Source organism: Anolis carolinensis, chromosome 5, assembly GCF_035594765.1.
Source record: "Anolis carolinensis isolate JA03-04 chromosome 5, rAnoCar3.1.pri, whole genome shotgun sequence".
NCBI lineage: Eukaryota > Metazoa > Chordata > Lepidosauria > Squamata > Dactyloidae > Anolis > Anolis carolinensis.
Genome location: NC_085845.1, coordinates 85,701,778 through 85,718,977, shown reverse-complemented (window position 1 = coordinate 85,718,977; position 17,200 = coordinate 85,701,778). Strand labels below are relative to the sequence as shown.

The window sequence follows — 17,200 nt, the reverse complement described above, 5'->3', positions numbered from 1 at the left end:
TTTAAAAAATAGAGCAGAGAATAGAATAATTGTATTATGCAGAACTGTCTCCAAATCCTCTGGTTCTGAGGATGTCAGGGTAAAGCTGTAAACGAGAGGAGCTAGGAAATGTGCCAGAAAAATCAATGAGTATGCTAAGAAATGGAACTTTGGAATAGACAGGAACTAGAATCAAAACATTGCCAAGCCTGAAGCTGAGGGGGAAGCCAGAAATCAGACTGTAGAGTATGTCATGGCACAGGAGAGAGTTGATGAGTCCTTTCATTATGGCAGCATCTTAGATAATCCTGAAATTTAAGGAGGGCTATTTGTTCTCAGACAGAGATCTCCTATAGCATCTCCTTAAACTATAAACCACAGAATTCCATAGGATGTTGCCATAGCAATTGAAGTTGAGTCATAGTGTTATACTTGTGCAATGTGAAGGAAGCCCCAGGATGCAGATCACAAAGGCAACAGAAAGGTACGTAGTAAAACACTGGAGTTTTAAAAAGCCTTGTAGCTGATATGTGGCATCACTGAAACCCATTCAGTTCAGGAGTGTCTGTTATGAGTTATGCTCGATAAATATGACTTGCAAACAAGCATTTAGGCAGGAAGCTGCCTCTTGCCAGTGTCTGAACATTGAAAGAAGTATTCTGGCAGGGTAGAGAGTGATATCCTGAATCCCTAAAGAAGTCAAGGCTTATTTTAAAGTACAAACTGGAACTTTCCTTTTAAACCCCCTCTCCTGCTTCAAGGAAATGTTCTCATTGTTGTGGTCAAGGGATTGATAAGTGATTCACTCTCTTGTTTACTTCTGCTTAATGGAGACCTGGCCAAATTATCTTAGACTGGCACATCCCCCATTGTTGCAGTTTCCAGAAACTGGCCAATCCTGTTTGTATCTGAAAGTGAGTCGCTGTCTATACTAGATTGCCTTCATTCCATGTCTGCAGATACATTGTTTTTATCTCCCTAGACCAGTGGTTCTCAACCTGGGTCCCCAGATGTTTTTGGCCTACAACTCCCAGAAATCCCAGCCAGTTTACCAGCTGTTAGGATATCTGGGAGTTGAAGGCCAAAAACATCTGGGAACCCCAGGTTGAGAACCACTGCCCTAGACTATCTAAGAGTCATTACCAGTGCCAAGAGTCATTCCAGGTGAACATTTGCCCTTTGCACAGTCACAAGCTTTGCACTCAACACATCAAGCACATGTAGCCTTTTCTTTTGAATTCCCAATAGAATAACATTTAGGTCATGTTTTGCCCCAACCAGAAGTGTCTCCTTCATTCCAGGTAACAACCACCAAGTAAAGCAAAAGAAACAGATCATGCAGCAAAGCAGAATCAGACTGAAGCTCTCCAGAACATGTAGAATAGTATTAAGTACTAAGTACTGCACTTTGGCCTAGATCTGTGTATTAGTCTCTTGTTTTTAACATTTTATGCTGTATGTTGATTTTAATGACTTTTTTTATTGATGCTGATGTTTTTATTGTTGGGATATTTTTATTTTATTGTTTTGTTGTTGTTATTATATTGTTGTATCGGGCAAGGCCCCATGTAAGCCGCCCCGAGTCCCTTCGGGGAGATGGGGCGGGATATAAAAATAAAGTTATTATTATTATTATTATTATTATTATTATTATTATTATTATTATTATTAAGTAGTGATCTGTGCACTGGTGCTGATCCATGAGTCAGTGGTTCCTGGTTTACCTCAAGTTTCCAGGAAAGAAAGAAACAGTGTTAGCCAACAGATACAGCTATGGTACCGGTTCCTGGCACACTGAGGAAGAAAATCCGGTGGTCCCAACATAAAATAGTTGGAGAAGCATTCATATTGAATGTTCCTCACCATTAACTATGGTCATGTTGCTGAGAAGCCCAATGACATCTGTAATACCACAGCTGCACATTCTTGCCTTGAAATTTGAATAAGTGAAAGATGAGAAACGTTGCAATTTAATAATTTATTAAGAAAGATAAAAAATAATAGCAATAAGGAGGAAACATCTGCTTTTCATTTTTAAAACAAGTACGGGTGGAATAAGACGCCAGCAATTCTCTACTAGAATAATAATTTGAGAAAGTAGGAGCATCCGGTGGCCTAGGGGATAAAAGCCTTGTGACTTGAAGGTTGGGTTGCTGACCTGAAGGCTGCCAGGTTCGAATCCCACCCGGGGGAGAGCGCGGATGAGCTCCCTCTATCAGCTCCAGCTCCATGCGGGGACATGAGAGAAGCCTCCCACAAGGATGGTAAAACATCAAAACATCCGGGCTTCCCCTGGGCAACATCCTTGCAGACGGCCAATTCTCTCACTCCAGAAACAACTCCGGTTGGTCCTGACACAAAAAAAAAGTGAGCAAGTCATTCCATGGAAGGGATTATAATCTGTGGGCCTTTTGGAACATTTATACAATGCATTTCAGTTCAATAGCTCAAAATCTTTTTGTTTCTTGGACACAGTTTCTTTACTCCTCCATTTTATGAGTCAGTAAACAAGCAGGATATTTTCAATTAAGTAATGTTTCCAGTTTTGTCTACAATGGGAAAACATGAGTAACTGTTTTGGAACAAATCAATATATCAGGCCATAGATTGAAATTGGTTTGGTAGCCTGGCTTGCAGAAAAGCTGTAATCCATAGTTTCCCCAGTCTGGACAACATAAAAGTAAAGTTGATGGAGGAGTTTCTGGTTTGTTTGCTGATTCTTGCAAGGAATCTCATGCAAAAGTCTTGTCATATATTGTCTTATTCAGTGAAATACACATCCAATTAAAAGTCTCTTTCCTGTTTCCCAGGGATTGCTTTATTCCACAGCAGTTGTCTTGCAACATTTCTACTATTCAAACAGAACAATGATTTGGTCAGCTCAGTGCTTCAAATCCATTAACTCGGCTCTTAGTTTTTTAAAAAAAATCTGTGCAGAAGCACAGATGGGCCATCTGCATTCTAAAGAATAACATTTTGCATTCAGCTATGAAGTGTGAAATCTTGTTAAAATTATGAAAATGGATGATTCATTACCATTGAACCAGATATGTGATACTTTTGTAAGATTTAACCTGTACTTGAGGGTGCTGCTGCTATCAATAAACATCATCCCATCTGTCCACTATCTGATCCATCTCCATCCCCATAAGGATTTGAATTGCTTATGAGTACAGTGAAGACCTAAAGATAACTATATATTTATTTATGCCCAGACATCACTTAATTTAGATTAGTTTTATTCCAGAAGAAAATTTAAGCACATAGTGGTGAAAAATAACATTGCAATCTGTATATTCAGTCTGGAAAATCAATTCAGCAGATGCCAAAAGATCTCTGTCTTTTGTAAATTTGTTGTCTTTTGTATGCCAACATTGTGAAGCATGCTAGTAGAAACCGTTCATAATGTAGGTCAAGCATTAAAGATACTGCAGTCAAATGTATTTGTTTTTTGGGGAGAAAGAGCAAATTATTATTATTGGTTCTCCCATGTGTAATACTTTTTAATATCTTGTCTTAGAACTTAATTTAGATGTCATTTTGCATATCTGTTATGCAAAGGATTATTACCATATTTTTGTTAATATGGTATATTTTAATTATTTTCATGTTTACTGTCTCTGTAAATACTGAACAGGGTGGTCCATCAGTAGCACTCAAATTCTGTATAAATTCTCATTTATTCAGTCTGTTCATTGCAAATAAAATCTTCTGGCTTCATATTCAGGTTGCCATCTAAGCCAACATGTGATTAGTTTCAGGACTAGTTGGCATCGTCTTGATTTGCTGTGGTATGTTATTGGGCTATATGAAATTGTCATATATGAAATTGTTCTTACTTTTTTCTTACAGGTGATACAACCCTTCAAACTAAAACAGGAAACATTACAGTCGGTAAGTTGTTTTTTGTTGATTTCTAAACAGGACAATATAATGGCTGTTACTCACACAGAACTTGAGTAATCATGGTGTTTTCCTTACTTTATGTTTTCCTGTGTGATGAGAACTCAGTGACTGATGGGTTATAATTTTATGAGACGTACAGATAACTTGCCCAAAGCTCCTCACAGTTAAAAGCCTTGCCATGACACTACTCAATTTCCTCTGTGATTGAAAATATTGTGGGTAGGTAGGTTGGCTGACTGACAGATTTACTGTCAAAGATTAGCAGCTACTGCCACCATCCCTGTTAATCAAAAAGATCTGGCATTTCAGTCCTATGAAGCCTTGCTCCATTACACTTGAAGTCTCTATCTAGTTATCTTAATGAGAAATCAAGAAGCTCTATAAAATTAGCTCACTTTTATATATACAGGCAGTCACCGAGTTACAAACATCTGACTCATAGTTACAAATGGGGGTTAGACAACAGGAAGTGAGAGGAATCTACCCCAGGAAGGGAAATTCACTCCTGAAAGAGTTATTATGGGGAAAATTGTGTTTCCGCTGAAGCTTTTTCACCAATCCTTGTTTCCACAAGCCAATTTTTCCAAAATGCATTTATCACAGGGACAGAAAGTGAGGAAAATCTTCTGAACAGGGGCACAGACAGCAAAACAAACACCACAGGGGTATGCTAACCAAACCATATGTGTGTGCATGTGTGTGCACGCATATACACACATTTAAAAATGTACATGTTCTGACTTACATACACATTCAACTTTAGAACAAACCTACAGAACCTATCTTGTTTGTAACTTGGGGACTGCCTATATACTGCATTTGGCAAGTAAATAGTCTGATATTTCACGTTTTGTTGTGCATATGTTATGGGAGTCATAAGTGTGTTGGGTGCCATTGCTACCACTGTGAATTTTCTGGGTCGATAAGACTGGACCCAACGTTACATTAGTTAAAGTCCAGGATCCAGTCGCCACACCAGATGAGGCTAACTTTACAATCTTTTTATCTGTTCATGTGACTTTGGGAATTTTTATATTTACGACATGTAGGAATACTTCCAGTGATCTGTGGCTAAACCATCTTGGAGTCAGTCTCAATCATTGCACTTCAGCAATTTTTTTTCAAAAGGTCACTTGATATTTTCTTATAGGAGTTTTCATAAGGCAGGCCCAAGCAGGGAGCTTTGAAATGGTTGAACAGAAGCTCTCCAAAGCTTTAGGTGCTCTTACTTCCTATTACAGAGAAAACCAACTGATCCCTAATCTATCTAAAATGCAGATGAGTGCTTTTCACCTTAAGAACAGACAATTTATTTATTTATTTATTTACAGTATTTATATTCCACCCTTCTCACCCAGAAGGGGACTCAGGGCGGATCACATTACACATATAAGGCAAACATTCAATGCCTTAACATAGAACAAAGACAAGACAAACACGGGGCTCCAAGCTGGCCTCGAACTCATGACCTCCTGGTCAGAGTGATTCATTGCAGCTGGCTGCAGCTGGTTGCTCAACAGCCTGCACTACAGCCCGGCACAATTATCTCGAGCTCTGAGGATTACCTGGGAAGGAATCCCACTGGAGCATTAAAGTATACCAAAATACTTGGGAGTTACCCTGGACTGTTCCCTGACTTATAAGAAGCACTGCTTGACTATCAAGCAAACAGTGGGCGCTATAAATAACATCGCACGAAAGCTGACTGGCACAACCTGGGGATCACAACCAGACACAGTGAAGACATCTGCACTTGCACTTTGCTACTCTGCTGCTGAATATGCTGCTCAGTGCGAAATAAATCTCATCATGTTAAAACAGTGGATGTGGTTCTTAATGAGGCATGCCGCATCATCACAGGATGTCTGCACCCCACATCACTGGAGAAATTATACTGTTTAGCCGGCATTGCACCACCTGACATCCATGTACCAACCAGCAATGAATGGACCAAGGCAATGACATCTCCGGCCCATCCCCTGTTTGGGTATCAGCCAGCATGCCAACGCCTTAAATCAAGAAATAGTTTTTAAAGATCTACAGAGATACTTGCAGGAACATCTCAGCAAGCGAGAGTCCAAAGGTGGCAGGTTAAAACCCACAAACTCAATCAGTGTTTGACGCTGGATGAGAGACTCCTTCCTGGGCACACAGAAGACTGGGCGACTTGGAAGGCGCTGAACTGACTGCGCTCTGGCACCACGAGATGCAGAGCCAACCTTAAGAAATGGGGCCACAAAGTGGAGTCCATGACATGTGAGTGTGGAGAAGAGCAAACCACAGGCCACCTATTACAATGCACTATGGAGGACCTTCTTACAGCAACACCAGAGGCACTCCAAGTGGCCAGCCACTCGTCCAAGGACATTTAGTATAATGCCAAGTTGATGTTTAAAAAAACAAACCAAAAAAAAGTTACAACTTGTACCCTTGGTTCGCTTCTGACACGATAAATAAAATAAGGCAGGCCATCTCTATGACAACTATCTGGTGACTAATGGACTTTCCATTGTTAGCTTGAGTTCATAGTGTTATACTAACTGTTGACAACTATAGTGCCTTTCCTCTGTCAGCAAGCAATGAAAATGTAGAAACAGTTATTAACAGCTTTGTCAGACCATTCAAGAATTTTAGTTACTCAATTTCCTCTTTAAAATGAAGTTGGTGATAATTGCTTTAAAGTCAGCTTCAACTTATGGTGATCCTATGGATGAGAAACTGCCAAGACTCCCTGTAATAATAGTTCTGCTCAGGTCAATGCAAACTCAGGCCGGTTGCTTCCTTGAGTCTGTCAGCCTGTGATACAACCTTCTTGTCTTCCTATTGCCTGCATCTTTGCCAAGCATTATTGGCTTTTCCAATGAGTCATATCCTCTCCTGATAGATCCAAAGTCTGATAGTTTCAGTGTAACTCATTTTAGTTTATTGGGAGATTCAGGCTTGGTTTACTCTCAAATCCGATTTATTGGACATTTTTGCAGATCAGGGGATCTGTAAAACTCTCCTTTAGTTCCACATTAAAACTGAGTTGATCCTTCTCCTGTCAGCTTTCTTCATGTTCAGTTTTCCAACATACATAGAAACTGAAAATATTATGGCATGGATGATCCTGACTTTGATATTTAATTATATATCTTTATAGGTGAAGGTGTTAACTAGTTCCTCATTGTTGTCCATCCAAGTCTTAGTTTTTTGCCTCTTAACCAATTAAGCTTAAAATAATTTTATGTAACTCGCCTCATTATATAGGTGTGTTACATAAAATTGTTAAAATTGTTAAATTGTTGTTACCTCCTCTATTTTTTAACAAAGAGTCTGATGCAGTTTTACTATTTCCGACCTGCATTTTGAAATGATACAGTGCAGAATGCTATTACCACATATTTTTTTGTGTATGGAGCATGTCTTCAGCATCACTGGAACGAACTGCAATCAATGTTAGTGAAGAGGAAAATGAAATATTTAGGCTCTATTGATACCCTGTTTACCTAAAAATAAGACCTACTCTAGAAATAAGACCTAGCATGATTTTTCAGGATTTTTGAGGAAGCAGGGTATTGCCACGATCAGTTCCTGTATTCACTGAAATTTTAGGGACATTCTGTGCTAGTATTTTGGAACCGAAAAGAAATGGCTTGTGTCTATTTTTATATAAAGGAATTAAAAAAACAGCATGAATCATATTCTAAAGACTAGAAATTCCAACTCTCCTTCCCTCACATAAGAGATATCTTTTAAAACTTAAGAATCCACAACCATGTGCATATGCAGACAATGTTATCAACCATTACTATCTGTATATAAAATGAAAAGTGACATTTTCATAGGAAGAAAAAGCACCATGGACCAGAAACGGGTGGGGGGGGGGGGAGAGAAATGCTCTTTGTGTAATCTACATTCCAGACATCTGATGTGTAACACTCAATAATATCGAGAGCGTTTAATCCTATACAGGCATTAACTTTCATTCATTCAGGCTATCAAAACTTATGCATAAAGCTCTTATATTTGTGATGGCAACTATCTCATTCAGCACCAGGATTTACTAAGTTTGGCCTGGGGGCACCTAGTGAATAGGAAGCCTCAATTCATCTTTAGGGTCCTATGCACAAAATGTATGCACAGCTTTGAGGGGATTTACTGCAAAATTAGATTCACTAATCTACAAAACCTGTTTGTCTGCAAGGTAATTCCAATGGAATCAGACAGGATGTAGAATACTCAAGTTCCATGAGTATGATCTTTTCAACTTTGTTATAAAAGTATTTTGTGTGTAACACCTGCTTCAGAACTAGTAGTATGTAATAAATACCTGTAACCTACTGAAAAGATTGATTATTGCACCAAACAGCAAAGACACCTTGACTCCAACAAACAAATCAGATTAAGAGGAACATAAACGTCTGAGTGGCTATTAAAGCATGTATTAAACATAGAAAAAATATTTATGTGACTATATCCCAAAAAAGAGAATATAGCTTTATTTATTAATTTAAGTATTTCTTTCCTTCTCTGTGTCACAAAATCTCAAGTTAGTGTACAGGTAAAATCAATATAAACAGGTTAAGACAACAAAAATAGTTTTCATAGACTAAAACATGTTCAACACATCAAAAGTTGAAAATTATGTGTGAAGTAGTTTGAAGTTAATAAGGCCCAAAGGCTTGAATAAACAGCCATGTTTTTATTTAGCCCCTGCATGGAGATAGCATTGGAACCATCATAGTTGGGGTGCCACATCTGAGAAGTCTTTCTCCCTCGTTCTCATTAGATCTCCTACTGCTAGGCATAGCAAGCAATTTAAAGATTTGTTATTGTATGTTTATTTACTAGCTTGGGTATCCAACGGTGCCCGGGTTATTTGAAAAGGACAGGATGTTAGGTAATATCAGTTTGGTCATATGTTACGCTATTTCTTAGAAAAAAACTCAGTCTATCCTGTTGGTTTTTATGAATGCTCCCATTAGAAAATACATAAAGATGTGGGTGAACTACAATTCCCAAAAATCTTGGGTCAATCCTCCCCTACCCTGCCTGTATTCACATTTGGCCATGTTGAATTTGTGTGCCAAGTTTGGTCCAGATCCATCATTGGTGGTGTTCAAAGGGCTCACGGAATACAGGTGAACTATAACTCCCAGAGTTAAAGGTCAATCACCCCCAAAGTCCACTAGTATTTCCAATTAGCCATGTTGAATTTGTGTGCCAAGTTTGGTCCAGATCCGCCATCAGATGGGTTCAGTGTTCTCGGAATAATGGTGAACTATAACTCCAGGATGTCAAGATCAATCACCCCCAAACCCCGCCAGTAGGCAAACTTGGCCATGTTGGATCTGTGTGCCAAGTTAGTTCCAGGTAAAACATTGGTGGGGTTCGGGGTGCTCTTAGTTTGCAGGTGAACTATACATACCAGTCTCTACAACTCCTATAAATCATGGTGCATTCTTCCCCAAATCTCTCTCTCTTTAGTAGCATGTTCAGTTGCTGTGTGCCATAGAACACAGTAAGAAAGGGTTAAGGGAGAGGCAGTGGGCGGGGTCATGTAAATTCCACACCAATGGAGAGAGAGAAGAACATTGGGATGTGGCTCGCTGAAACCTGCAATGTCCTTGGATGGAGGGCTTTAGTGGCTCCCCAGTATTGTGGGTTAAAGCTGTTTGTGGAGGCCAGAGGCTGTCTGTATAAATGGACACCCCTGCCACATACACACATACAAATTGTCACTTTTATTATGTGTATAGATTTATACCCCGCTTTATCTCTCCAGTAGGAGACTCAAAGCAGTGATATAAAAACATCAGCATACCATTTAAAATATACCAATATTTAAACAATAAACGTCATTCATATTAAAAACAATTCAGATTAAATCCATAAAAAACATATAAAACCACAACGGCCCCCATGTATATTGGTGCCATCAAGCAACAATATTTGATATTTTGGAATTTTACTCCTCAAGCAAGCTTGCATTTGCTTTAGTTCCAGTATGAGATAAAATAATTATAATCAGAACCTGCTGGACTTAAAATGCCTACTTTTAAAAGCCAAACAGAATTTGTTTTAACATTTTCAAGAATAGCAGTTGCATGAGTTGCCAACAGAGCAAGACTATTGATTGTCAAAGCTGTGTGTCTCCCCTCCCCAAATGCCAGATGTCTTGAATACTCGGGCAAAATTTCAGCCTGTGCTGACTTCATTGCTGTGGTTTATATTCTGTACTTGTATCTGTTTCCAAGGTTTATTGATATTCATATGGCTCACTGCTCTTGAAACATTTGCCAAGTTAGCAGTGATGTGATCCAGAGATACACTTATGCCAGATCTATTTTTTTTTCTACTTACAGCAACTCCTCCCTGATTTTATGAATCCTACAATCTTTTCTTTTAACTCCCTGATTTCCAAACAGAAATCGGGGGTTTACTGGTTGAAAGTGAAAGAAGAAAGTTTAGAAAGGGGGGAAAACATTCAGATGTGAATTACATTTGGACCTGACTATTTGACACAGTACTTTGAACTAGGTTGTGCATGCAGACCTATCATTTTTATAGAGCAAGTCTCTGATGGAGGCTTTGGTATAAGAAACATAGTTCCAAGTCACTGTCTCTTGGCTTAATATAATTCTTTGGTTCTTTGCCTCAGGCAGTGAAAGACAATAAGGAGCAGAAACTGTGGTTGTGCTACCATGAGGTCAGCTCCTTAGTAGCATGCTACTAATAAGCAACAAATATTTGGAGAAGATGGTGATGATGATGGTAATAGTGGCGATGATTATATTGATGATGACAGACCAATAGGCAATTGAGGCCAACAAATGAATTCCATATTTATTTAGAAAGAAGTCCTATTGAGTTTAATTGAGTAAAGGTAAAGGTTTTTCCCTGACATTAAGTCTAGTCGTGTCCGACTCTGGGGGTTGGTGCTCATCTCCATTTCTAAGCCGAAGAGCCAGTGTTGTCCGTAAACACCTCTGAGGTCATGTGGCCAGCATGACTCCATGGAGTGCTGTTACCTACCTATTGATCTACTCACATTTGCATGTTTTTGAACTGTTAGGTTGGCAGAAGCTGGGGCTAACAGCAGGGGCTCACTTCACTCCCCGGAGTCGAACTGCTAACCTATTGGTCGGCAAGTTCAGCAGCTCAGCAGTTTAATCCACTGCGCCATTGGGGGCTCTGGGTTTAATTGAGCTTGTAAGTTTAAAATGCTGATACTCTCAGTCATTCCAAGAAGGGTGAGTGGAGACATAATTGAAGAAACATAGGAGGTGGGAAGGAGAAGGAAGAGAGTCAGTCTAGCATGAAGAAGTGGAGGTGTTATGAATAACTTTTCAATAACTTTAAAGCATAGGTTCTGCTATTTTCCAGTAAGAGAAATGTTATCAGAATTTTAACACAAAGAATGACATTGGACATACAGACAGATTCTATGTAACTACATTGAATCCACAAACATCCTACATCTACATTGGCTAACAAAAGGAAATTACATTTTTACTCAGCATTCACATTACACATACACATTCATTCATCCTCATGCATGCAAATATTACCATATCCTTTCTCCTTCCTTGGAGAAGCACCTGCTTAGGCCAGACCCTGCTTTCCCTGCAGCCAGCCAACACACAGTTTCTAAAACTTCTAAAACACCAAAACGCATCCTTTCCCTTTCCCAGAAGCAAGTGACCAGACTTCTGCTTTCCATTGCAGATCTGCCACTCCCAAAGGTACACCATCTCTCTCCTTCCCAAGGAGCAGAGCATAGTGGGTGAACAGCACAGCTGTCTGTCACACTTTTGGAATTGTAATAAGGTCTCTTATATAGCAATATTTCTTGCTGATGTTGTTCCAAAGTTGTAAATTAACAATAGATGTTTTTCCAGCCTGAAACATGTTGATTCCGTCTCAGTTCCTGGCAGAAGTTGACTCTTCTTAATTGGTGCTGGTAAATGTAAGGAGCCTTGTGTTTACTTGCTTCTTAAGAGATATTGGTTACTGGTCAGTAGATGTTGACAGGTGTAAACAGATGTAAACATTTATCTTATCGCTGTCATAGTTATTATTACAGTTTTCTAGGGCAGGTCAGCCATTTCAGTTCTCATTAATAGGTTTTAATTACAATTCATCAAGCATGCGGTTAATGGTTTAGTCATTGCAGGCTTTAATCTTCAGAATGGTGTCTCCAAAATTTAGCTCTCATTTATTCATTCCTTTCATTCAGTTCATTCATATCCACACATATAAAATCAACATTTATCAAATCCATACATCATTTTAATATGTCAGAGGTAGAAGGAGGAAAGGGAAGAAAGAGGAAGGAGGGTGGAGAAGGGCAAAAAAGACAAAAGAAGAGGAGTGGGTATAAAGAAGTGAACACAAGTGCAACTAGGAGATGTCGAGAAGGATAGACAGAAGGGAATTAGAAGACGTTTAGCCCAGGCCCTAGCCAAGAAACAAGAAAATAGAGAAATGGAGGAAAAAGCATTGAGCCCAAGGTTGTTGTATGGTGGGAGAAAGAATAAGAAAGAGAAAGAAAGAAAGAAAGAAAGAAAGAAAGAAAGAAAGAAAGAAAGAAAGAAGGAGGAGGAGGAGGAGGAGGAGGAGGAGGAGGAGGAGGAGGAGGAGGAGGAGGAGGAGGAGGAGGAGGAGGAGGAGGAGGAGGAGGAGGAGAAGGAGAAGGAGAAGGAGAAGAAGAAATTAAATTTAGAGTTTGGGTAGGAGAGATGGAGAAGAGGAAGAGAAAAAGAGAGAGATGAATTCAAGAATTAAAAGAGAAAGATGGAGAAGAGGAAGAAGAGAGAGATGAATTCTAGAATTAAAAGAGAAACAAATGGAGTCCATAAGCTGAGATGACCAACAAAGATGTTCATATCACACTAATAACAAGTTGAAAATTCCCTATCCTTAAGATTAGAAAGGGAATTGAACTTCAACGACTTAGCCTAGTGTTAGAGAGATGGCAACAGAGCTGGGAAAGTTAACAACAAGGAGGGAAAAGCCACAATGCAGGAATCCTGTAGCAACTCTTCTGGCAGCAACACCAGACAGCTCAGTATTTCCTGGTGCTTAGCACTGGTTTTGAGAAACATTGAGAAGTGACTACTAGATGATCCTCCCTGGAATGTATAGCAGGCAATCCAAAGCAGTTTGCAGCAGACCAAACAGGACACAATCTTTTACTGAAAAGTTCCTTTTCTAGGCAGCATTTCTCCTCTGGAAGGTCCTGAGAGATGAGAACTCATTTGTATGTCTATTTACTTATATGTGTTGTTGGGGCTTTCATTTCCAAAATGATCCACTTCCCTAAGTTATCAAACATTTTTGTAAGTCTCCCTTGTTTAGAAGTATAAAAGGGCTAGGTCAACTTTGGAGAAGGTTGATACAAGAGAAATCTAAGGAGAAATTCAGCTGGGAAACATAATTTTTAGCACTATAAATTAAGTCAATATTCTCAGAGCAGTCACACTTTGTCCAGTTATTAGCATTTCATAATTTTATTATGCGATTCAGCAAATCCCAATACTAACCACCAATAGGCTCAATCGCCAAAATTATTTTTCCTCCCATATGAATCAGATCAGCAGCTGTAACTGTTTACAAAAATGTGGGGGATGAGGGAAAAGCCTTTTCCTTATGCTGGATCATGCTGAGAACCTTTGGCCCTACCAAACTAATTTGTTACACTTCATCTTCTCTTAATTCAGAGGGTTTCCATTCTCACCTTCATCTGCCGTGTTCTCATCCATATCAATGGGAAAGCAAAGAGAATCAAGAATAATTATCATATTTGTGGCTGGAAAGAGAGCCCCAGAAATCCCCACCCTAGTGTTGACTTAAGTTAGAAATAACTTGAAGGCACATAACAACAAGGGAGTTAGTTCTCTTTCTTTTAGTTGAATTTTCCTTCTTTGCTAGCAGCTGTCACTTCATTTCTAGATTTAGTGAGCCTGTTTAACTTGCCTTCTGAATGCAAGTGTGTTGGTTTCTCTCTCTTTATCATGTTCGCCCAGTGAACCCTTGATTATAGACTCTTAAGCTCCATGATCCCCTTTGACTTAAGCCACTTTAAGACTGTCATGGTAGCTAGTCCAAAAACAATGGCCACCAATGATCTGCGCATTTTTGGTTGTTGGTCCATATGCCTCAGCTTTCCATTGTTTATAAGATACGAGGCTGAACCAAAGTGGGCTTTGCATCAGATTCCTTTTGCCCCAGAAATCTGTCTTTCATAAACTAGAAAACTCTATCTAAATTGCTTCTTCCACTTCATATTTTGTGCTAGTTTGTTAGAATCTTTTGAGAGTACTACATCAGTTATCAGAGCCATATGTGACTCTGGATTAAGACTGATTCTTCTCTTTACGTTCCCTTAAACTAGTGGTTTACAGATGCACCATAAAATGGTTGACTTTGTCTCATTTTATTCCTAGTAGAAATATAATCTAAATAAAGTTACCTGTTAAAAGGTTTTAATAAAGGGATAATGAGATAGGGTTGTTGTATGTCTTTCGGGCTGTCTTTCAGATAATGAGATATGTGGTTTGTTGAGTCTCATTGATTTCAGCTGGAACTAATGCATTCTTATTTGTGTGCTGTTGACATCTACAAACTTTGTATTGCTGTGTGTGTGTGTGTGTGTGTGTGTGTGTGTGTGTGTGTATATATATATATATATATTCATATTCCAACCCAACACAGACTGTGATCTTTGGCAATAGAAAAAATATTCATAGTTATGCATTCTTATGTTAGAAAGGGGGGGGGGTATCCGATAGATAAACCCATTGAGAAGGATAATAGACCTGCAATAAATTTGTGCAATTTGCTCTTAGAATTCATAATTCTACAGTGCTGAGGGCCAATTGATCTGTGGACAAGAACTCAAGAGGGATTTTTTTTTTTTTGCACAAAATCCTTTGGTTTTCTGGGCAAAAAAATGGTTTTTTTGTGCAGAACAGTTTGTTGCATAGGCCAAGCCCTATGATGAGTGACTTATGAAGTTTATTTATTTATTTATTCATATACTACATTTATATCCCACTCTTCTCACCCTGAAGGGGACTCAGAGCAGCTTACAAATCAAATGAACATATAATATATTATTAGCATAGCACAATATAAGCATTAAATTACTGTATTGTACTATATCATTATATGGTAATATTATTAGTAATATTACATTTAAAATATAATATATAATTAATATTATTATATTGTATTATTAGTAGTACAGTAGAGTCTCATTTATCCAACATTCGCTTATCCAACATTCTGGATTATCCAACGCATTTTTGTAGTCAAATATTTTCAATACATCGTGATATTTTGGTGCTAAATTCGTAAATACAGTAATTACTACATAGCATTACTGCATACTGAACTATCTTTTCTGCCAAATTTGTTATATAACATGACAATATAGCCGTGTATAAATATTGGAAATGATGTCACACTGAGGAGATGGGGACATGGAGCAATGGATTCAGATTGTAGGAAAAGGAATTCCACATAAGCATTAGGACGATCTTCCCAATGGTAAGAGCTGTTTGGCAATGGGATGTGCTGTCTTAGACTGTGGTGGAGTCTCCTTCTTTGGAGGACCCTTGTGGTCTCTTCCAACTCTATGATTCAGTGCGTAGGATGTTGGAAATAGCAACCTTCTTCAAGCCTCCACTAGTTATTTGTTATGCATATAATTCAGATTGTTTACAATATTGTACATATGCATATTGCTTAATATGCATAATTTCCTTAACTCTTTGTTGTGGGAGGAGGTGCAGACCATGTGATCAGATCTGGGACTATTCAGGACTCAGACTCCATTTTAAAAACAGTATGCTTAGACACTTCAGTAGAAACAGATGTATGCTTTCACACACCAGTAAAGATAGACTTCTTTGGATTTTCAGAGTAGACAGAGACTCTATTAGACTCTCAGAACAGAGAGATACTTTTTAGACTATGGACTGTTGATTATGAGAAAGATGCCCTGTGTTATCTACACAGAGACTTGTAACTGGATTGATATTCAGTGTACATATATGCTGAATACATGAAGTTTGTGAGTAAACCAACAATGTTACTTTTAAAGAAGTCTGCTTATTTTTGTCTCTTGAAAGCATGATTTAAAGGCAAATATTTTTGGGCAACTAAAATCACTTCTGAAACTCTGCTATATACATATATGTGTGTGTGTGTTTTGTGCATTGGCATATCTTTGTCTCTAACAGTTCAAAGAGATATCTGCGTACATCAGTTTGACAGTTGAGAAACATAATTGCCTTGCATGAATGCCATTTTCCCAAAAGGTTATGGCATAATTTTTCAAAATGTTATGACTTCTAACAAGGTCATACCTTTCCAAAGATCATAAAATCTCCAAAGGGTTATGAAGATTTCCATTTTCCAAAATAGGAAACAGTTTTTTGAAATGAGGACATGCATTTCCCCACAGAATAATTGATCCATAACACCTTGGGATGTCTGAATATGAGGAGGATATGGTGTAGGAATATTTTCTGTCTTGCACAGTTGGTAGAAAACTAACCTAATTATTCATCCTTGCATATGAGAATGAAGTAGTCAAGGATTTACTTCCCTAGTGTGAAATTGCATTGAATGAAGAGCAGAACCCTTCTTTTCAAAGAGATCTAAAATCCTGCCAATCAGCTCTGTGTGGCAAAGAAGGAATCACTCTTTTTCTTCAACAGTTGGTCAATGGAATTGAGGCTTTTTAAAAAAGGGTTCCATGAGTTGTCAAAGTATTTTCCCCCCCATGCTCTGGGAGAAGCATCCATGCATATATTTAACTCAGGATACAAATATAGGTGCCTACTTCTACATAAATAGCCCCTGGATAAGCTGGATTGAAAACCGTAGACCTTTTATATATCCACTGAAACCTCTGTTCCTGCAAATAATCTCTGAAGCTGACCTTTTCAAGAAAAAGAAATCAAGAACGCATATTCCCCACTCTGGCTTCCTTCTGTGTTCTTTCCCAACACCTGGGCGAAGCTACATACCCTAAATGTTCATCTTGTGAATATTTGTTTCTGTTTTTCTGGGAATGGTTATAGCTGGCAGGGTTACGGATGGCTCCCAATAGAAGGGTTTTTTTCCCCACGCAAAAAATTGCAGCGTTCCAGATGGAAAGGTCGTATTAATCTCAGGACTGGGAGCGCAAAACTGATTATCATGTTTGGAGGATGTTTCATGCTGTTCTTCAGCAACTGCCTTTTTTTCAGGACGGGCTGTCCCTACCCCACTGGGCAGGGCAAGACAACATCTTCAAGCTGCAGATTCAGATTGAGAGCCA

General features: G+C 38.7%; 1 protein-coding gene across 1 annotated transcript in view; it reads left to right on the top strand.

Moving 5' to 3' along the window:
• fam185a (family with sequence similarity 185 member A) overlaps positions 1-17,200 on the top strand; it is a 55,747-nt gene that overhangs the window by 20,213 nt on the left and 18,334 nt on the right. The window contains exon 5 of the mRNA XM_062983545.1: positions 3,832-3,873. Coding sequence (XP_062839615.1) covers positions 3,832-3,873 — 42 coding nt within the window. The remainder of the gene's footprint in view (positions 1-3,831; positions 3,874-17,200) is intronic.